The sequence below is a fragment of the Larus michahellis genome, chromosome 1 (genome assembly GCF_964199755.1).
Source record: "Larus michahellis chromosome 1, bLarMic1.1, whole genome shotgun sequence".
NCBI classification, from domain to species: domain Eukaryota; kingdom Metazoa; phylum Chordata; class Aves; order Charadriiformes; family Laridae; genus Larus; species Larus michahellis.
The window spans coordinates 199520518-199542663 of record NC_133896.1 but is presented as its reverse complement, the minus strand read 5'-3'; the positions used below and the strand labels follow the sequence as shown (position 1 = coordinate 199542663).

General features: G+C 37.1%; 1 protein-coding gene across 7 annotated transcripts in view; it reads left to right on the top strand.

Moving 5' to 3' along the window:
- Nucleotides 1-22146, top strand: part of PAN3 (poly(A) specific ribonuclease subunit PAN3) — an 85985-nt gene that overhangs the window by 43566 nt on the left and 20273 nt on the right. For 6 of the 7 annotated variants that reach the window (XM_074568590.1, XM_074568572.1, XM_074568556.1 and 3 more), the window contains 7 exons: nucleotides 2860-3010; nucleotides 13259-13506; nucleotides 14079-14183; nucleotides 14827-14884; nucleotides 16027-16188; nucleotides 16350-16466; nucleotides 16567-16668. In XM_074568590.1, coding sequence (XP_074424691.1) covers nucleotides 2860-3010; nucleotides 13259-13506; nucleotides 14079-14183; nucleotides 14827-14884; nucleotides 16027-16188; nucleotides 16350-16466; nucleotides 16567-16668 — 943 coding nt within the window. The remainder of the gene's footprint in view (nucleotides 1-2859; nucleotides 3011-13258; nucleotides 13507-14078; nucleotides 14184-14826; nucleotides 14885-16026; nucleotides 16189-16349; nucleotides 16467-16566; nucleotides 16669-22146) is intronic. The other variant, XM_074568582.1, reaches the window with a different exon arrangement.

Sequence of the window (22146 nt, the reverse complement as noted above, 5' to 3'; positions counted from 1 at the left end):
TCACTTACTTTAGTCTACATACTGTGAAAGTGTTTGAGGTATGTTTTGTGTTAGTTTCTTAAAAGCAAAATGTATGTAGAAAAATCAGTGTTTTACTTCAGATGAAAACTTGTATACTTTTGGAAACATTTTAAGGAGCAGCTTCACACAGATGTAACGTCTTCAAACATGGCCAAGCTTCAAATTTTCTGATGAAGTACTAAATATCTTTGACCACAAATTACTGAATTTTGTTGTAGTAGTTTATAATTAGCTTATTCTGGCTGATGGCTGTGGAACACGGACATTTTTCTGTATTTGCAAAACAACTTGAATGTGGAAAGGTCTTTTAAAATTGGAAGCAAAATTTAAATCACCTTTTTACCAATAGGAAAAGTCTTGAGTTACAACTTTACGTTTGTAACATCACAGAGAAATAAACCGACTTTTATAGTAAACGCTCTAGCTGTGCAAAGCAAAGGTCTTTACTCACATAAAATGCTTTCATTGAAGTTATATAGGAACAGCTCAGTCTTATCAGGCTTTGATTCTGATCCTGAACTGTGACACCAAAAAATGGAATGAAAACTGAATTTCCATCAGGCTTGATCCACTGCTGTTGATAATTTTATAGCATAAACCCAAACAGCTCTGCCAGATTCCTGGATTTGGCTCTTTCACGTGGATAAACTAAAGCTTCCACCAGATAAAGTGGAGTTCTTAAGCAGATTCATTTTAAAATTATGATGGATATTTAAGTAACTTTTAGAAACTGGTCTATGAATGCTTGCAGAATGCATTTAGAAATAAAAAGCAGCCCTGTTCTGCAGGCACTGATTGCATCAGTTGGTGAAAGTGGTAAGAGAATGGTATGGATGGGATTTTGGGAATTCCCTCAGTTGCTTTAGGAAAGGCTGAGGTTATCTTCCAGAAGATGCCTGTCCTCTCCACTTGCATGCTTTAAATTTTTTTGCCCTGCCCTTGTCACCTACTTGACACAGTGTTTAGGTGTGGTAGATCAGTGTATGTGTCATGGCTAGTTTTAGCAGTGGAAAAATGTGGTTCTCATGTAGTTCTTTGAAATTATGTGCTTTTAGTAAGATGCTACAAGTTCTGTCCCTTGCTCTCCCAGTTTTGTCTGATGACGACTTTTCATCTGTATCACTGTTTGGACAAATTCTGCTCGTCTCTTTACCACTGCTGTCTTTTTCTCCAATTTCAGTGCAGATTTTGCTGAATTGTTGCATGCCAGATTTTATCTAGAGAAACACAATTCTCTTAGTTACTCCTGTACCTAAAATTCAGATAAGTCCAGAGTATTACCTTTCGATAATGCAGCTTACCATTTGTTTTGGTGCATTAGTGTATACCTTAGCAAGTTTTCATTAACTAAATGTCATTGAAGAGTTTTAAGATTCTTATGAACCTTTTACCCATGTAAATCTAAGTGGTTTACTTCACTAGTCTACATATTTGGTGATAGTTGTTCTTTGAATATTCAGACACGTGCATATATAGAATCACCATCAAAAAGTGGTTAGTGGCTAAAATTTACCGTGTGGTTAAAGGTGGAATGTTCGTACTATTTGCTTTTAAACCTGAACATCCTCTTTAATTTTACAGCTTTTAGATTCCTTTTCTTTTTCCAGTACTTTGGACATTAATACTCTGATATTTGGCTGAAGTATTCAAATGAAGATATTAAAAACAAATTAACACAAAAATACATTTCAAATACTTTTCTTCACTGTCCAAATTAGTGTTTTGTAATCACAATTCTTTTCTAGTTTGTCACTAACAACTTCTCTGATGCCACTTTATTCATATTCATAAAAATCAATATTGGTGATTTAATTAACCGTTGATATATTTGATCATTTTAAAACTGGAATCATTTTAAAACTGGATCCAATGGAATTTGCTTAGAAAAAACTTGGATTATCTTAACAGTATCCTTTGTCTATTGGGAGTTGTTACTATCTGTTTAGACACTTTCGAGAGGGATTCTGGAGATTACTTAATAAACTTTGACAGTTAATAATTTTCAAGCTTTTCACTGTTGTAATTGGGCTTATTTCTTGGCTTAATTTCTTTTTTTCTTCCACTAATGTCTTTTGTATTTGGTTGTCCAGTATTAAGCGTTTTAGCTTTTGAGTTCTAATTAGGATTTTCTTTTTCTAACCCTCCCTACCCCAAAACTGAAGAAACCCCCGCCTCAAAACTACAAACTGTGCGCAGATTTTAATAGAAATTAAAAGTTGGTTGTGTGATATATTTTATGTGCTAACAAATACTGAATGTTTGATGGTCACTGGGCTGCTCTTTCTTTCTGTAGTACTAAGTTAAACCTCACTACTAAAGTTGCTACGTAAATGGAATAAGTAATTAAAACAGAAGTTAACTTTGCAAAAAAGGACCGTATAGGCCTATTTGAAATAGAGGCAGGGATGGCTTCTTTAGTAGGAATCATTTTTACTGCTTTAATTTGAAACTGCTACTCAGTTTGAGATGAAATTGCTAAAGTCACATAGAACAGTCTGTGCAGCAGCGGCAAGGCTTTCTCAGTGTCAAGTCTGTTCTCCAACTTTATAATGCAATGCTTATGGAAAGCGTTTTGCAAAGTGTTTGTATGAGCTCATACATCAGCTGTTCATATAGAAAGCTTGCTAATGCTACTTCAGACATAAGCTAGAAACACGTTTAAATTTATTTGTGCAGACCAGCTTCCAGTATCTGCAGTTCATGTCAGCAAGCTGTCTGTAACTTAAAAATATCCCCTGTACTCGGTAGGCTTGCCTAGAAAGTATTTTCTACTAAATAGGCACTGTCCATCACTTCACATTTAAAATAAACAATTAATTTACGTTTGTTTTTGAACAGACACCAAATCCTTCTGCAAGTGAGTTTATTCCTAAAGGAGGATCAACCTCCAGGCTGAGTAATGTATCCCAGTCAAGTATGTCTGCCTTCTCTCAAGCCTTGTTCTCTCACCCCTCCATGGGAAGTCCTGCTACTGCTGGGCTAGCACCAGGTAAGTGGAGAGCAATGATTTGCAGTACAGTTGCTTCTTTTAACTTAATGTCAAACATAACCCTGTATAGTGATCAGGTTTATTGGGTGTAAATGTAGCCACCTCCTGCTTTAGCTCTTAAAATTAAGGCAGTCTTCAGTCATATAAAAGTGCAGGAACTTGGGATTTATCTTCCAGTAGTGTGGAATAGTCCAGTATGGAAACTGTGAAGTCTGTTCAGCCACAGCAGCACTGAAATTAACTCAGCCTAACTTTTACTCTGCCCTTTTTGGGGAAAAGGGGTACTGAGTTATTACATGCTGTGCTCTATGCAGTCCTTGCCAAAGCAGTACCTGAAGATGATTTAAACTACCCCTAGTCTAGAAATGCACTGCAATCTACAATGAATGTGCGTTTTAATTACCACACGTTGATCTGCTCTTTTGATTTGTTTCTAGAGTATGTAATGTAGAAGTAATTATTTACAAAGTTAGTGAGTATGTATAAGGATGTAAAAATCTCAATGAGAACCAAAAAGTAGAAGGTAAGCTTATTCTAAAATAACTTGCCTTGCAAAGTAGTGTTAATTGTTATTGTATCTGTCATGTGTAATCTCACTTTTAAGACATTAAAACTCTTAGCGAAATGTTCCATGCAGTCATACAATTCTGAGTGGCAAGATTTATTTTTTTTCTTTACACTTAAAAAGTTCAAGCTCCTCTTGCATCTTTTGGACTTCTGATCTTAAAAAGTTAGCTTAATTCTAACATTATTTTTTTTTAATAAAATTAAATACTTTTTAAAATACAGCCATCAGCAGATCTGGATATTACACATTGCAGATCCTTTAGCAAGTTTCTGTATGTACTTAAATCTTTGGCAATCTCTTGCAATGGACAAGAAGCATTAGGTAGCTGCCAAAAGGCAGAGGGGCAAATATTGTAAATGTTTGGGGTTTTGAATCAGTATTGGCAATTACCATCTGGTAAACTGACCTTTAGTCTTTCCGGATGCCAGGGGATAAATCTCAGTGTCAACGTGAAAGAAGGCAGTACTTAGCTCGCATGTTAGAACTATCGGAACAGGCTAGAAAAGCAATTGCTGCTTCTGCTGACCAAATGAACATGTTGCAGTACTGTGTCTGCTTCATACTATATTGTACTGTACAGTCTTATTGGAAAACTGTTGTGTTTATATGCCTCTCAGCCTTGTCACCTGGATTGAAAAGTGTATAAAGGAGTAAATAGAATACAGTAAAATGATCTACTTTTGGAAAGTGTCCAGTGGGATCTCAGAGGGATCCTTCACAGTCCAATTTCTTTACTATCTGTAAGTAACACTTGAAAGGATAAGTAACACTGTTGATGAAAGAAGTACATACAACAACTTGAACTCCTAGAAATATAGATGCCAATGCTGAAAACTATCTAGGTTCAAATAGTATTGTTTATGGATGAGAGGAATGGGGGAGTATTCACAAGAGCGAACTTCAGGCAAAGTTGGCTTGTTTCCCTGCTCTTCTAAAGAGAGAATATAGTTCAGAGTTAGGGACCTGGGTTGGGTGCTTGTAATTTCTCTAGAAGCTTCTTTCTCCATACTGAGTGCAGAATTCTCTGAACCTAAATGTCCGGTGTAAATAATACTCATAGACATTTATTTTTATTTAAATGGTTTAGCTGTCAATATAGTATACATCCACAAAAACTTTGTTATTTCAAGGTGAGTTAGGAGGTGTTTTTTCTAAGCAATTAAGCTCTTAAATAAGAAAGCAGTATTTATTGTGGGGAAATGTCACTATTTAGGTCATACTGGATAACAGAATAAAAAAAGATTTAAATATGTTATGAAATTGCCATTATAAATTATTGTCGGGATCCGTTAGCTTTCAATAAATTAAAAAAAAATCAAATGAAACACGTATAAAGAGTTCATAAGATTTTTCCTTTAATCAAAGGTAAGTCTCTTTCCAGTTAAATGGTGCCTATACTCCAGTAGAATAACTTTCAGGAAATGTATGTAAGTTTTAAGCATTTGCATAAGATTAAGATTGCTTGTAGTAGTTTACAGAGGAAACTGGAGGAAATGAATATTTCATAAGAAATAAGGTAACGTAGTAGGAATAATTTGTTAAAAGTTCCATAGTTTAGTTCATGCGTAACAAAGCAGGTAAATGATGAGAACAATCCTTTGGTTTCCCACTTGAGGATGGAAAAAATTAAATTCTTTCACATCTCTAGTTTCTGAGATTTCCCTGAAGGTAGGTGTAAATCAAAACCACTTTTGACATCTAGTATTTCATAGATAACTGTTCACAAAATTGATTGTCCCTGGAAAGGATTTGTTCTGCCTGTCTTATCAACAGTACTGGAAAAATATGACAACTGAAACCTAACATACTTTAATAGTAAATTTGTTGTATCCACATCTGACATATCCATTAGGGTGTAGTATGGAAGAAGGTTACTCCTACTTTTTTGTTTATTTATTTAGATAAGTGCCTTCTCGCATAATTTCAACACATGGTCAGTCTTCATCTCAGTAGCCTTTAATATAATATGAAAACATAGTGAGATAAAATGTGACTTAGACGAATAGCTGGAGAAGATTTTTGTTCCTTCTATTCCCTTTCAGCACACAAATCCTGTTTATCATTTGTATGGGAAATTTAGTGAGTTGTTGACAATCTTCAAGTAGTACTTTTGCTAACAAGCTTATCTTAACCAGTTCTGTATAGTGGTTTCAGAGTAATATTGCCATTAAAATATTCAACAAAGCATATGAAAGAAATTCATGAATGTCATTGAAGTGATAAGGCATCACTGCTGTGTTAAACTTGAGAGAAAACAGATGTATAGCCCCCAGCAGAGAAGATCTTTGTCTGGCTTGGGCTTGCTTAAGCTAGGTTATAGCTCCAGAGTGATGCCTTTGTCATTGATGGAAATGACAGCAAGTTGCTGTTGCTTCTATATTTAGTCCAAGACAGGCTCTGAGCTTATGCAGAATGTAAGAGATCCCATTTCTGCTGCCAGTCTGAACCTGCAGGCTTAGGAGCCAGGAGCGTGAAGGTGATGTGCTTGTGCGCAGTTGACTCATCTCCATTCGTGACGGGCGATGAGATTGTAATTCTCAGAGCTTATCACCCCAGGAGGAAATGGAGCACTTTCAGCTGAGGTGGTTTGAGTGGCCTAAGAGCTTGTTCCGACCTCCCATATCAAGTATGGTGCAGCCATTCTGTGGAGGAAGTTCCATAGGCATTCCAGAATAATACAAGAAAGGAAGAAGGCAAAGAGACTGTAAAATTAGGGGTTTTTTCCCAAATAAAATTGAGGAGGAAGAACTGATGACTCTAAAGTTGTTTAGGGAATTAAACAGATTTAATTAACTTGAAAATACACAGCTACAATGCTAATGACCTGATAGAAAGCTTATAATAAAAAGAAATATTTAATGAATTTAAGGATGCTGCTTTAAGTTAGTGAAATAGTCTGGTTTTATTATTTACTTCGATTTGTTGTTCCTCAAGATGTACCTGGTAGTCTATCTCTAAAATACAGAGCATTAAGGTGATAAAATGATAAATGCTTAATTTTTGACCTCTGAATGTTACAAGCCGTAGAGGCGTAGGGATATGGTTGTAGGTGAGTAAATTTGTAGGGAAAACTTGTAGGTTCTTTAAAAGTACTCACATTGTAGGCCAGCTGACTTGCATACCTGTGAGCTTAATGAAATCCTGCTTTGCTAAATTGTAAACTCTCATTGAATCAAAAAAACTGTAGACAGAGTCCCTAATGAAAGTTCATGCTTGATGCCCTCTCTTTAATCCTGTTTATCGGTATGAATTCTCACATTCAAAATGCAACCTAGCTTTTAATTCAAATATATTGCATACTACAAAGCTTTATTAGAAGCGTTAATCTCATAAAATATCGTTGGGCACTGTCTCGAATGTCAAAGTCTGCCACTTCCCTTTCCTCAGTCACAATGAAACTTCAAGAATAAAAAAAAAATGCAAGAAGTGGAAATATGACAATAAAGAGTGTTATGTAAACGTGATCTTTTTCTCTACCTAAAATGAGAATAGCAGGAGGAGCTCCAGGTATGTGTAGGTAGCCTGTACAGTCACTGTGAATGTTGTGAAAAGACCTTAAAATCTGCAATCATTTCCGTGTTGGTGTCATGCCATGACAGCCGCATACCACGACACGAGTTTTTAGATGTAAATAATTGTGAAGTGAACGAAGCCCTTTCTCCTTGCAGTTTACCTTTCAAGATAGTATTTGACCTCTTCATGAAAGATACTAAAATGCACCGAGACAAGGAATGGAGAGACACCTTTACTAGCAGAGAAGTCTCACAAGGGACAATTTAAAGCTGGCTTTTTTGTCTTTGTCGTAGTACTCCTGTTGCCATTTGAATTTTAATACAGGGGAATGCTCAACTCTCTCATAGGGAAAGCTTAAAATGAGAGCTCTCTCTGTATCTATCTCCTACCAGTTATCTTGACCCACAGCCCCTTTAATATATATTTATATAAATATAAATTTATAATAACATTTATATATATAGAAATAAATCGTAAATAGATTATTCAAACCCCATTTTTTTAGGCCTTTAAGTGGATCAGTGTGTATATAAACAGTTCGGAAACAGCTTGTCTAATTCTGTGAGAGGTGGTTCCATATTCACCACATTGTTACTATCATACGTTCAGTACCGTCTTTTTCCTTTGAGAAAGGAAAAAATGAGTATTATCCTCTAATGCTATTTTGTTGTGGTTAAATATTAACATTAGTAAGGTTTTAATCGATTGAAATACTAATGAGGTTGGTGAGATCTGCTTGAGTTTGTGCATCCGCATATTTGCTTCCTTAAATACTTAGCTATGCATCAGTTTCACTGTATTAAAAGGCTTTTTCTTTTTTATGTGATACTGGAGTTTTAATAATTAATACTTATGTAGACTCTGCAGAATTTAATGCAAGTCTCTCAAAAGAATCTGTCACCTTCAATATTTGCTGCCTCAGCCTATCGGTACCCACCTCAGCGCTAGCAGCAAATTTCTTGCAACTTGTAGTATGTTGTTCTAGCAGTGTAAAACCAAACTGTAGTCAAACTTCTTTTTTGTCTTGAACTTACTACATATACTGGCAAATGAGAAGCCCGTATGTTCAATGATTTTCATTGAGCACTCAGTGTCCTTCCAAAATCAGACCTAACTGAGACTGGAAGGACATTTGAAAGGATTTGTGTAACTCTGACTGTCTTCCTTTGCTTTCAGTCTTGTGTTAATCTCCAGCAAAGGCATGAAGGATTTATATTTGTAACTATCCTTTGGAAGGAATAATATTTTTTTTTTTTAAATAAATCTTGCAGTAGGAATTGCTTGAAATTGTATCAGTAAGCACCACTAGTGATAGATTTGATATTTTTTCTGAGAAACTTTCAGTAGAAGGTCGCAATATAATTTTAGCAAGGTTGCAAGACATCACTTTCATTTTTAAGATAAGAATTACAGTACATTGTGTCTTGCATGTACAGTTTTTATTTTAGAGTTAATTTTTCATTAGTATATATGAAGGCTGCTGGCTTTTTTTCCTAGTTCCTACAGTTGAATGTTTTATTGAAAAAAAAAAAAAAGTTTCTTGAATCCAGTTATTTCTATCTGGGTAGAGCTTACATGCTTGAAAAGACTTCAGTTTATATTACGTTTCATTGGAATAGAGTGAAAAGACCATGTCAATAATTTTCCCTAGATGAAGAGAATCCCTTGAACATCATAGATGGAAATTGTAGAGCTGCTTCAGTTTTATGGCCATTTTAATTAGCCATCCTTCAAGTTTTAATAGTAATATGTTATTTCCTTTGAAATTGCTCTTTTCCCAGAGTGGATTAAGAATGCATTCATGTGTTAGTCTTTTGTTAAAAATGTAACCATTTATACAGTAGCTGTTGAAATATTTGTTACTCAGTCACTCAAGGCAACTCTTAATCTTAATTGAAACTTACTTTATTTTGTAGCATAGACTGCTGCTATCACAATATGTAACATTTTATGGTCACACACTTGATTTGTAAAGATTTTTAGGAGACTAGTTATGTTTCCATTCAGAAGTACTTTAAAAGTTAAACATTCAGAAGTGCCTATTATATAAGTCGCATTTTATTAAGTTAATATGCTAATCAGCAAGCAGTTATTCCACAATATTGCTTATCTCTAAGGTATGTGTACACACACATGTATATGTATTAATATAAAGAAAAGTTCTGCCCCAGGAAAGTGCAGACTTTATATTTTTTTATATTCTTATATTTTATACTTTCATAAAAAGAATAAATAACTGAAGAGGAAGGTGTAAGATTTTCTTATGGCTTATATTAAAAAATCTTATTTATTTTGTTGGAACTATTCACTTTTCAAGAACAGAAGAAATAATTGAGCTGAATTAATACACATAGTTTTTGAGATGCCAAAAATGTACCTGGTTGGAGCTAAATGAAAGGTTACAAACATTCTGTTAATATTATTAGGATAACATAGCTTCAAAATAATTTTTCCCCAACTACTGATTAAACCGTTGATGCTAAAATTGTTGTTTGCTTTTGTGGTTTGTTTAAAAAAGAGAAAAAAAGTTAGCGTAGGAGGGATACGACTACTGTAGAGACAAGACATGAGTGTAAAAACACTCCTACATGTTACCGATGATGCATATTGAGAACTCTGCATACAGTAACTCTTGATTGAAGGAACTAAACTAGCTTTTGGTAACTAAAAAGTGTGTGTGCAAAAAAAGTTGCTTTTGTTTTTATTACTCAGATACTTGCTTTAAATTACTTACATGTATAAGTTCTAGTTACCAGAGCTTATACATGGAAGTCATTTAAGCAAATGTCTGAGTGATAACTGAATTCTTAATTAGAGAAGAATTCTTAGCTGTCTGTTGAGCATTAAACATAAAAGTTGTGTATCTTACATCCTTTCAAAAAAAAAAAAAGAGAATTTAGTATGACTAATATAGTTCTGACTGTTAAAGAAGAGAAAGTACATCCCAATTTGAACTGAGCAACAATATGTTTAATAGATGATCGTCTTTGTATTAATCTGAATACTTAGATATCTAGGATCTTACACTAGTAATACTTGGAGTTTTCTGAAGGGTAATCTCTTCCTCACCCTGGAATATCTCTTTGACATCTAAACTTTTATAAATAAGCATATCTGAGAATTCTGCGTACAATGACTCGTGAAGTAACTAAACTAGGTTTTGGTAACTAAAAATTGCATGTGCAAAATAAGGTTGCCCTTGTTATTCTCCACTGATGCACTTTGTTTAGAAGCTGAGCTTCTTGAGTTTCAGTTGAGTTGTCTGTCTGATGTTGAGGGTGAACACCAGTCAATAAAATAATTTTAAATAAATTTGAAAATAATTGTAGGAAAATAGGTATTTTCTCTCTTGAAATTACTAAAAGTAGCATATTGGTATTGCTTATTTGTGTGCTGTAGTTACTGGAGATCTAACTCTAATACTCATTCATAGCCGTAGAGTTGGTTCTAGTAACAGGTACACGTGTAATTAGGTGAAGTGAGTTACAGCTTGGCAAACTGCATTGACTGCTCATGTAACTGTTACATAAACATTCACTTATGTAGTCATTAAATTAACAGAAAAGGACTTGTGGGTGATGTGAAGGTTGGAGGCCGTCTTGGCCAAGTGATCACGAAATGATAGAGTTTTCAATTCTTGGAGAAGTAAGGAGGAGGGTTAGTAGAACTGCCACCTTGGACTTCCAGAGGGCAGACTTTGACCTATTTAGGAGCCTGGTTGACAGAGTCCCCTGGAGGGCAGTCCTGAAAGGCAAAGGAGTCCAGGAAGCCTGGACATTCTCCAAGAAGGAAATCTTAAAGGTGCAGGAGTTGGCCGTGCCCGTGTGCTGTAAGATGAGCTGGTGGGGAAGGCGGCTGGCCTGGCTAAACCAAGATCTTTGACTGGAACTCAGGAAGAAAAAGAAAGTTTATGGCCTATGGAAGAAGGAGCAGGCCACTCAAGACTACAAAGATTTCAGAAGCTACGCAGGGAGAAAATTAGAGGGGCCAAAGCCCAACTAGATTTTAATCTGGCTACTGCCTTAAAAGACAATAAAAAATGTTTTTATAAATACATTAACAACAAAAGGAAGACTAAGGAGAATCTCCATCCTTTATTGGATGCAGAGGGAAACATAGTGACCAAGGATGAGGAAAAGGCTGAGGTACTTAATGCCTTCTCTGCCTCAGTCTTTAATAGTAAGACCAGTTGTTCTGGAGCTGGACAACAGGGATGGGGAGCAGAATGAACCCTCCATAATCCAAGAGGAAATGGTTACAAGCTACTGTACCACTTAGGACATGGTAACACACAAGTCTGTGGGGCCTGATGGGATCCACCCAAAGGTACTGAGGGAGCTGGTAGAAGTGCTCACCAAGCTGCTTTCCATCATTTATCAGTAGTCCTGTTTAATCAAGGAGGTCCCAGTTGACTGGAGGTTAGCAAATGTGGCACCCATCTACTAGAAGGGCCACGAGGATCTGGTGAATTACAGGCCTGTCAGTCTGACCTCAGTGACAGGGAAGGTTGTGGAGCAGATCGTGTTGAGCACCATCATGCAGCACATGCAGGACAACCAGGCAATCAGGCCCAATCAGCATGGATTCATGAAAGGCAGGTCCTGCTTGACAAACCTGATCTACTTCTATGACAAGGTGACCCACTTAGTGGATGAGGGAGAGGCTGTGGCTGTTCTTTACTTGAACTTTAGTAAAGCTTTTGACACCGTTTCCCACAGCATTCTCCTGGAGAAACTATCTGCCCATGGCTTGGATGGGCGTACACTTCACTGGGTAAAAAAAACTGGCTGGATGATTAGGCCCAAAGAGTCGTGGTGAATGGAGTTAAATCCACTTGGTGGCTGGTCACAAGTGGTGTTCCCCAGGGCTCAGTATAGGGGACAGTTCTGTTTAATATCTTTATCAATGACCTGGACGAGGGGATTGAGTGCACCCTCAGTAAGTTTGCAGATGACACCAAGTTGGGCAGGACTGTTGATCTGCTCGAGGATAGGAAGACTCTACATAGGGGTCTGGACAGGCTGGCTGGCTGGATGGGCCAAGAGCAATTGTATGAGGTTCAACAAGGCCAAGTGCCGGGTCCTGCACTTGGGTCACAGCAACCCCATGCAGCGTTACAAGCTTGGGGAAGAGTGGCTGGAGAGCTGCCTGGTGGAAAAGGACCCGGGGGTGGTGGTCGACAGCCGGCTGAATATGAGCCAGCAGCATGCCCAGGTGGCCAAGGCGGCCAACAGCATTCTGGCTCGTATCAGGAGTAGCGTGGCCACCAGGACTAGGGAAGTGATTGTGCCTCTGTGCTGTGAGGCCCCACCTCCGGTACTGTGTTCAGTTTTGGGCCGCTCACTACAGGAAAGACATTGAGGCGCTGGAGCGGGTCCAGAGAAGGGCAACGGAGCTGGTGAGGGGTCTGGAGAACAAGTCTTATGAGGAGCGGGTGAGTGAGCTGGGGATGTTCAGCCTGGAGAAAAGGAGGCTGAGGGGAGACCTTATCGCTCTCTGCAACTACCTGGAAGGAGGCTGTAGAGAGGTGGGGGTTGGTCTCTTCTCCCTGGTAACAGGCGATAGGACAAGAGGAAACAGCTGCAAGTAGTGCCAGGGGAGGTTTAGACTGGATATAAAGAAAAAATTCTTTACTGAGAGGGTTGTCAAGCACTGGAACAGGCTGCCCAGGGAAGTGGTTGTGTCACCATCCCTGGAGGTATTCAAAAGATGTGTAGATGTGGTGCTGAGGGACACGGTTTAGTGGTGGACTTGGCAGTGCTAGGTTAACGGTTGGACTTGATGATCTTAAAGGTCTCTTCTAACCAAAACAATTCTATGATTGTAATATTTTATCTTTTTGTGGTTTAATAAACTCTGTTCTAGACACAGCATTAATTTGATTTGTCTCCCCCTTTCTGCAATTTCTGTCTTTCATTCCAGTTCTTCATGTGTAGATCATAAGTTCCCAAGCCCTTTCTCCCTGAACTAAGGAAAGATTTTTGTGAAAACATATCTGTTCAGTCTTGCTCTTAATGTTTTACCCTTTAACTCTTCATGTAGATGTAGCAGTCCTAAAGCATCTCACCTGCTTAGAATATTATTGGTAATGAAGGCTGTTTTTGCAAATTGCTAATTTTTTTTTGATGACGGATTTGATCAAGAATATCTTCTTGTGTTTCTTTAAGGAATGTCACTGTCAGCAGGATCTTCTCCTCTTCATTCCCCCAAAATAACTCCTCATACATCTCCTGCTCCTCGAAGAAGAAGTCATACTCCTAACCCAGCAAACTATATGGTGCCTACTAGTGCCTCTGCTTCTGTCGCTAATGCTGTCTCTCAGCCTCCATCTACTGGCCAGGTGATCCAGAAGGAAACAGTGGGTGGAACCACGTACTTCTACACTGATACAACTCCAGCACCTCTCACGGGAATGGTATGTTTGCTTTCGATACAGAAGTGTGTGGAGGTTCCAAATGCTGAATTGGTTGATACTACAGAGATTATTCTTAATGCTCTGAAACCCTTATTCTGTTTGAAGACTTGATCTTTATTTGTTGTAATTGTTCTCCAAAATAACTGAAATTTAAGAACCAGAGAATTTTTAATGTATTTTTCATTTACCTCTATGGAGACTTTGGGTTTTCTTTTCTATACAGCAACGGAGAGAAAGCATTTTATGTTTGTCTCAGTGGATACATACATGATGAGAAGATATCAAAAATTCAGATTTTTTTTTTTATGTTAGGTTAAATAACTCTTACAGTGGAAGGGAAAAGGCAGTTATAAAAGTGTTAAAGTAAGTATGTACATACATACACAGACCCCCTTGAAATCATTAGTAATGAATATCGCATAAGGAAATTGTAATGTATCTGACAGTGTATTTGTAACATGTCCTGTGCATGAAGACTTCGTAGTTCAGTAGGTCAAACTAAAAGGGTGACAAAACACCTTGTTTTCCCTATCCTTAAGGATTTTAAACTGCCTAAAATGTTTTGTTTTCAGGTATTTCCAAACTACCACATTTACCATCCAGCTGCACCTCATGTTGCTTACATGCAGCCAAAAGCAAATGCACCTTCCTTCTTCATGGCAGATGAGCTCAGACAGGTAAGATGATGGAGAATTTAAAGGAAAATCACATACCTTGGCAAAAACTAGAAAATCGCTAATGGTAGAAGAGAAATAGCTGCTCAAAATCTGTGCAGTTAATTTTCCCTTTGGAGAATTTAAAAAATCAAGTCCTGTAATGGATGGAGTACAACAGAGGGTGGGGGCAGGTTACAGCATATGTGACTCCAACCTAACCTGCATGCCATGATTCAGCTAAGTATTCTTACTTCTTATGTATTGTTTTGGTGTGTGTGAGTTCATTTATGTGGCATTCCTTTAAGCTGTAATCCTGTCCAGTTTTAAAGTCTTTCATTTAAGTGAAAGTATGTGCAGGTGTTAGTTGATGAGTCCTTCTCTGAGGGCTGGCTGTGATTGTTATTTATTTCAGCTTTACTGTAGAAGGTGCCGCTGTCAATATTAGCTCTAGCTTAATGTGTCATCTGCAGCTCCTTACTTCAAGAATTTATATATTGTCATCAACGTTTTCAAGCTAGTGGTCCTCTTCCCCTGGCCCGGACACTTGGGTCAACTCCCTGTTTTAGTACAAGTAGCTGGTGCTTCAAAAACAGTGTACTGTTCACTTATAGAAAATGATGAGCTGAATTAGAATGTTCAAAGCTTGACTTAATTTGTTCTTCAGGAACTGATCAACAGACACTTAATAACTATGGCCCAGATTGATCAGGCTGATATTCCTGGTAAGTAAGTGTTTCTTGCAAACTAAACTGTGATGATATTGTTCTGCGACCATGCATATTCAACAATATTAACAACATCTTGCAAAAAACACCACTTCTTTTTAATTTTTCATGAAGCCTTGATCACCAGCTTGGGCTATGGATAACCAGATACAAAGTATTTCAGAAATATTACATTTATTTCTTGCTTCTGTTCTCTTTTTCTTCTGCAATTTTCTTCTGTTTTGAAACTCTTTAATAGTTGGGAGTATGTAAAATTGCTGGGAAAGGAAAAATCATTAAAGCAATAAAGCCTCATGAAGAAGAATGTTGTATTACTTTATACATATTAGGTTTTTCTTTAAAGGATGCATGTATTTTCAAAGGCTGTATATAAACTAACAAATTAGTTTGTTTTAAAGTGTATTGGCTGGTATATCAGAGAAGGCTTTGTACTAGTTATCAGGCAAGAGAAACATATACTATTCATAGTAATTTGGCTTCTGGAGAATTTACAATTGAGTGTGTTCAACTTGATTTAAACAGATCGCTTTTTTGTCTGCCGTATCCTTCTCAAACGTGTGTTTAATATGATAATGATACAGTAAAAAAATGCAGTTTATTTTACTAATCCAGATGAAGTACCAGTGTATCTCTTCTTGCAAGTTTAATCTCTTAATCTGATTTGTAAACCTTCAGCACCTCTGTCTCTGTTTTCTAAACCAGTACGTTAAAACGCATAAGATTGAGATTTGTTTTTTTGTGATGAAAACAGGGTTCTTACAGTGCTATGAAGTCTGTACGGAAATTGGTGCTTATTTATGAGTTTATGCAGGAAAAAAAAACACCAAAGAAACGTCATTCAGAAGGGTGAATTTTTAAGGCAAATGAAAAAATGGCAGATGGAACTGTGCATCTATTCTGTTGATTTTACTTGGTGTAACTGTTTTTCTGAAGACCGTTACTTTAGCTCTGTGGAATCTCTTCCGGGAACCTTATATATTGGCATTAAAGCAAAACCAGTGACTTTTAACTTTACGTGCACCTAAAAAACGTATTTACGTATTAATGACAGGCATTTTAATCTTCTCTGCTACTGTTATAATTTTTTCCGAAGTCAACTGACGCCTAATATGTTTCTGCGTATAAACTGATGATTTTAGCGGTTCCTGCAGAAGTGGACAGCTACCACAGTCTCTTTCCTTTGGAACCACTGCCACCGCCCAATCGGATACAGAAAACAAGCAACTTTGGGTACATTACATCATGCTATAAAGCTGTAAATAGTAAAGATGACCTGCCATATTGCCTTCGGAGGATACATGGTGAGAAAAATCGAGTTGTCTCAACAGGAATAGCATTCCTAAGCATGCTAGTCATATTTTAACGTCTGGTTGCTTTTCGGTAGTTTCAGAAGAAATGTTGAAGTAAAAAACTCTCCCCTAAAACATTAAATTTTTAAGCCGTGGCTTTTGTTCTTTTCTAGGTTTTCGTCTTGTTAACACAAAGTGCATGGTATTGGTTGACATGTGGAAAAAAATTCAGCACTCAAATATAGTAACCTTGCGTGAAGTGTTTACCACTAAAGCATTTGGAGAACATTGTAAGTTTTTTGTTTTGTTTTTTTTTTCCCCAACTGATGTGTTGAGACTTTTTTCTAAATATGCTTGAGTTAGTAATTGTCACATGTTTCTATTTTTAAGCTCTTGTGTTTGCATATGATTTTCACGCTGGTGGAGAGACTATGATGAGCAGACACTTCAATGACCCTAGTGCTGATGCCTATTTCACAAAACGAAAATGGGGTAAGGAAAATACATTATCATACAATACTTCTGTAAACTGTTTCTAATACTTAAGCAGTAAACAGCTGGTCAGAAATAGTCTTCCAACTTAATTTTTTAGCTAAGCGGTCCTGTGGTATCATAAACTGATAGGGATTAGAGAACTCCACTTTCTGTCTGTATTTTTAAATAATAGAAAAATATAAGTGGAGTTAAAAGTTACGGTAAAAGTCTAACAATGAATAATTTACTTTTCTGGTCACATTTGACTTAAGGCTAGTTTGCAAAATTGATGTCAGTTTGTAAGGGAATTACAATTTTTTGGCAGGGAAATAAGTTTTAATTGGGACCCAAGAACTCTGGGGTCCCAGTTGCAGGTCTGTCACAGACTGTTACCTGACGCTTATTGGAGATGTTCCAAAATCATAAAACACATATGCTCTGTCAATTTGATGCTTGCTGTTCAGGTGCCCTCCACTTATAATTTTCTTTTTCCTCATAAAGTATTATGAGGACTAATTAGACAGTGTTTTATTTAATGTTTTGAAATGTGAAGTACCAGTTAAGACAAGAAATGGCTTTAAAAATCCCTGTAACATATATTCTTTTCAGACACAAACTTCACATCATAAGTCTGATTTTTTTTTTTCAGATTTATGCTATGACTTCAAAGGGGTCTCTAAAACTACATGTACATTTGTGAATAAAATCCATCACAGCATGGTCTGTGGCTCAGCAAGTTTCCCAGCAGAGCTCATATCCATATAGCTAAAGTCTCTTCCCCTCCAAAACAGTACGCTGCCAATCATGCTGACTATGAGAACCAGTTCGTGACCCATGCAGTCTCAGACTGCATCCAGGTGTTGCCTGCGACACAACAGGCCAAAGCTATTGGCCAAAGTAGAGCCCAGCGCCATGCTGAGAGACAGAGATGCTCACAACTGAATGGAATCACAGAAAGACTTAGGGTAGGAAAGTATCCTCAGAGCCCCTGGCTCAACCTCTTGCTTGACACAGGACCAACCCTGAAATTAGATCCAGCAGCAGGGGTGACCAGACGACTATGACCTGGCCTCGTTTATTTTTTTAGAGTAGAAGTTCCCTAAATGTCTTTAGGCTACCAGTGTATAAAGAGAAGCAGAAGCTGAGGTTTCTTCTTTCTCGTGCCTTTTGCAATTACAGTCTTTAGCTTTAGATTGAATTCTGTTTCAAAGGTTGACATGGAAAACTTTACTTGACTATCTGGTAGATCAGAGTATAATGGATTCATAGTGTGTGAATACATTCAAAGGCCTGTAGATCCCTTATATACTGAATAATTCCCACTGGCTTTGCACTGAGCTGACCAGTATAAGTGAGGTTGGAACTTCAGTTCCATCATTGGTTTTGGTAGTAATATCTCAGACAGAGGAAACCCTAGATTGACTTGTCATATCCCATGGCAAGTCAAAGAATGTAATTACAAATTCAGTGAGCCTGACGTGAAACGAATTTGGTAGGATAAACCTGGAATGTTCACTGCCAGGTTAATGACCGTTACGTGCAGGATGATGCTTCTGAGTGTCTCCCACCCATGGTTTTCAATTTCCATGTAAATCAGTCCTTGTTATGTTCTTATACTTCTCTAGAGTATTATAGAAGAATGATGTCTATTCTAGATAAAATAATAGAAGGTATAATAAAATTCTTTGTGGCACGTTCTTTTGTGACACTGAAAAAGAACTAAATTTTGCTCATGTAAAGGGCACTCAGGTCTCATTAATCTGTTAAAGTTCTTTGAAGGAAGATCCAGTAGATAAGGTCTTGGGTTTTCAGCGGAGTCCATCAGAGTCTCTGAAAGAAATGAAGTGGCCATGAGATAAGAGAAAGTCCTCAGGTTAATAACTGGTTAGAAGAGAGGAAACAGAATAAGAGTGAACAGTTGATTTTTCACACTGAAAGGAGATCACTGATGGAGTCTCACAAGAATATGTGCTGGGAGTTGTATTAACACATTCACTTATTTGCACTGAAGATAAATAATGGTCTGTCAAAGCTGGCTGATAATACCAAATTATTTGGATTGTTAAAAACAAAGGCCAATTGTTATGGATTGCAGAAGGATCTTACAAGACTGGGATTCTTGGCAGTAACCTAGCAGGTGGTGTAACATAAACCTATGTGGCTGAGGGAAAACATAACTCTAACTTTAGACGTAAAATGATGGCCTCTGTCTTGGCTGTTACTTGGCAGTTCTGGGGCTATAGTTAAGTAGATTAAAGAAAATATTGTCCTCTTGCTGAATAGCAGTAAATAGGAAATGGATTGTTGCAGATCATTAATAAAAGAGTAAACAATGAAACAGAAGACATTGTATTCAAGATGTGGGTATATCATAGACTCAGATCTGTAGTTGTGGTCCTCCCTACACAATTTTGAAGGTTGTGGAACATCAGTGAAGAAGTGGCAGGGATGATCAAAGGCATGGAACAGCTTCTGTATGAAGAACAGCAAAGTAGAATAGTTCTTTTCATGCTTTTAAAGATGAACAGAGATATGATGGGGTTAAAAATGCCTGGAATATGGTAGGTGTCTGAAAAAATCATCAGGGATTTAAAAAAAAAAAAAAAAAAAAAAAAGAATAAGCAACAATAGTTTGCCATTTCTTCCAGCCTAGAACTAGGGACTGGCAATGAAACTATCCAGGTAGCAAATTCAAAACCTGTGTAAATTAAGCCATGGGTCTTTGTCACAAATTATTGTGGACATTTGTCTGGGTTCAAGGGGAAAGTGGGCTTACTCATGAAGGGGAAATACTTGAGGACTGTTAACTGCAAGGACACTTTATCTAGCTCAGGAGTTCTCTGAGCTGCAAATCTTTAGGGGCTACTAGAATATTCTACTTGTTTATGCTTTTACATTCAGGTATCTATTGCAATCTATTGTTCCGATTTTAGTGTATGTGTTGAAACAGGTTAGTGGGCAATCTGGACCATTTATTTGGCCTACTGCAACTTCCTTCTGTAGGCAGGGATGGCCTTTGAAACTGGAAATAAGACACCAGTTTCTCTTCAGCAAAACTAAAGTATTATTTAATTAAAATGAACTGTTGCAGCAGAACTTAGAGAGATATGTAAAAAAGATGACTCTCTCCTGATCATGGCACTTCTCATTACCTGCTCTTCCAGTCTTTTTATTAGATAAGTTAGAAAAAAAAAAAAAATCACCTGAAATTCCCCAGGGTTGACAGATCTTTCTGCACATCTTTACTTTGGCCTTTCTTTTTTGATAGCTGCTACTCTCTAGTCTGGTCCTCAGTAGAAGGAGCAATTTAAAAGAGAAAAAATAAGATTGCATACCTATAACTTGATTTCTCAGAATTGCCTGCCTTCACGGATCCTTTCTCCATCCCCTCACAGAGTTTCTTGGCCGTCTGCCTGCCTAGAGGAGACTCCCAAGAGAAGCAGGGGAATGGATGGAAGTTGGGTACTCTGCAGCATGAGGCCCAGATTAGTACAATTGCTTTTAAAGGTTTTAGGAGGCACAACACTGTGAACCTGATCAGTGAACTCAGAGAATTTGATTTCAGGTATGCAACCTTATTTATGTTGAACACTCCAGTTGGCAACGCGAGACTTTGACAGTTAAAAGATGAGGATAATGGTTTACGTAGCTGTCTTGCATGTCACTGGTGTCAGTGTGGTCAGTCTTGGGTTTTTTCTTTTTGCTATGTTATTTACAGACCCTATTACAGAACTACTTTGGAAGGGATTTGGTGTGGGGGGGAAAAAACCCCAGCAGCTTGTGTTTATTTTTTTATACTGTAAACTAATGTCTTTGTTACTTCTGAATGTTATAGTATTTACTGCTTGTGTTCTTTATGCAATGGAATATCCTTTTTCTTCATGTGGTACAGTGCGATAATCCGATGTTGTTCTGTCATATTTTACTAAATTTATACAAGTTTTAAAATCAGGAGTCTGACTTTTCAGTTGTTACTTGTTTGAAAAGTTCCTTTTTGTTTGATTCTAATTCCTCATATTTTCTCAATACACTTATTTCTATCAAAACTGTCTAAACATTAAATCTGTTGTTCTGGAACTTACTGGTTTTCTTCCACCTTTCTGATATTTCTCGACCTCAGATTATAGTACATGTTAGTGCATTTATCTCTGCAAAAGCGTTTTCTTTAAATTAGCAAATTAACCCAAAAGTACTGAAACATTGTTCTTAACAGTCCAATAATTAAATGATAAACCACATTCTGAATGTATGTTCTTTAAAACTATTGGCTAGAGAATCCTGGCAAATTAACAATAGCTATCTGCTGCTGCCAATTAAGGTTTTTTTTCTTTGTCCTGATGAGCTTTTGTGGTTGGCAGAGATAAGCATGCCTTTGATGTGTCCTTTGGCCTGTTTATTAAAAATGCTCTGAGTAATTAAACGTTGGTTTACATGCTGTTACAGTAGTTTTCAGCACCACAGATTCTGCTTTTCAGCAAACACATGCTTTCTAATGAAGATAGGCAAGTTTCCTGGACCTTGTTTTCCTCTGGACACATTAATAGTAGTATGTCATGCACAAAAATAGACTTCATTGCTGACTTTACAGTTTTTGCATCCCCAGTTGCTGAACATTTTTTCATAAAATACCTCTTCTATTGGAAAAGAAATAAGTTGTGTACTTAGACTGTGATGAGAAGAAAGAATACGTGAATGTTGAAAATCATCGTGATGTTGCTGAGGACAAAATATGTGACTAATAATTATCCTAAAATGGTTTTGCCAAAAGCTGCAACTTTTTTGAAGTAAATTCAAGTTTTCAATATCTTCAGATTTTTTTGACAAAATTTAATGCTGTATTAGTAGTTCAGAACCTTTCTGTATATTGAAAACTGGGAAATGTAAAACCAAAGCCCAGGTTTCCCTGGAGAAGGGGGAGAAATGAAAGCTGCTGCATTTATCTTACTTTCAGTACTGGAACTTAGGAACACTAAGCAAACACTCAACAATTCACAGTTCTTGATGCAAAAGAGTGATTTACAGGCCTGAGAGGTTCCATTTAGTGAGCAGCTAAATTTTTCATTGGACTTCTGGTTATTTTTTTCATAACCGTCTGATGAGAATTGGTGTTTGTTAGCGTGCTTTCTGACAGTATTCCTGGTGATGTAAAACAGGTCCTATTGCTGGTGGTCCCAGCTGTTTCTTCCCTTCAGGACTGTCCCTGGCTTTATCCTTGCTCTGGGGAACTGAATTTCGTTTGAATGCTTTGTTAACAAACAAAAAAGTAGTATATATACACACACCAGTGCCAAGGGGATGTTTCTTGCTCAGTGAAAAAATTCATACTGTAGAACATAAAAATAAATAAATAAATGATGATAATGAGTTTATCTTAACACAGCAAGGAAAAGTAATGGATAACCTGTGTTTTTGGAGTGGTGGTTCTTTAATTTTTAATGTTTTCCATTAGTATCTATGCTCTGCATCTCAGAGAGATGAAAGTAATGGGAGAGGTGA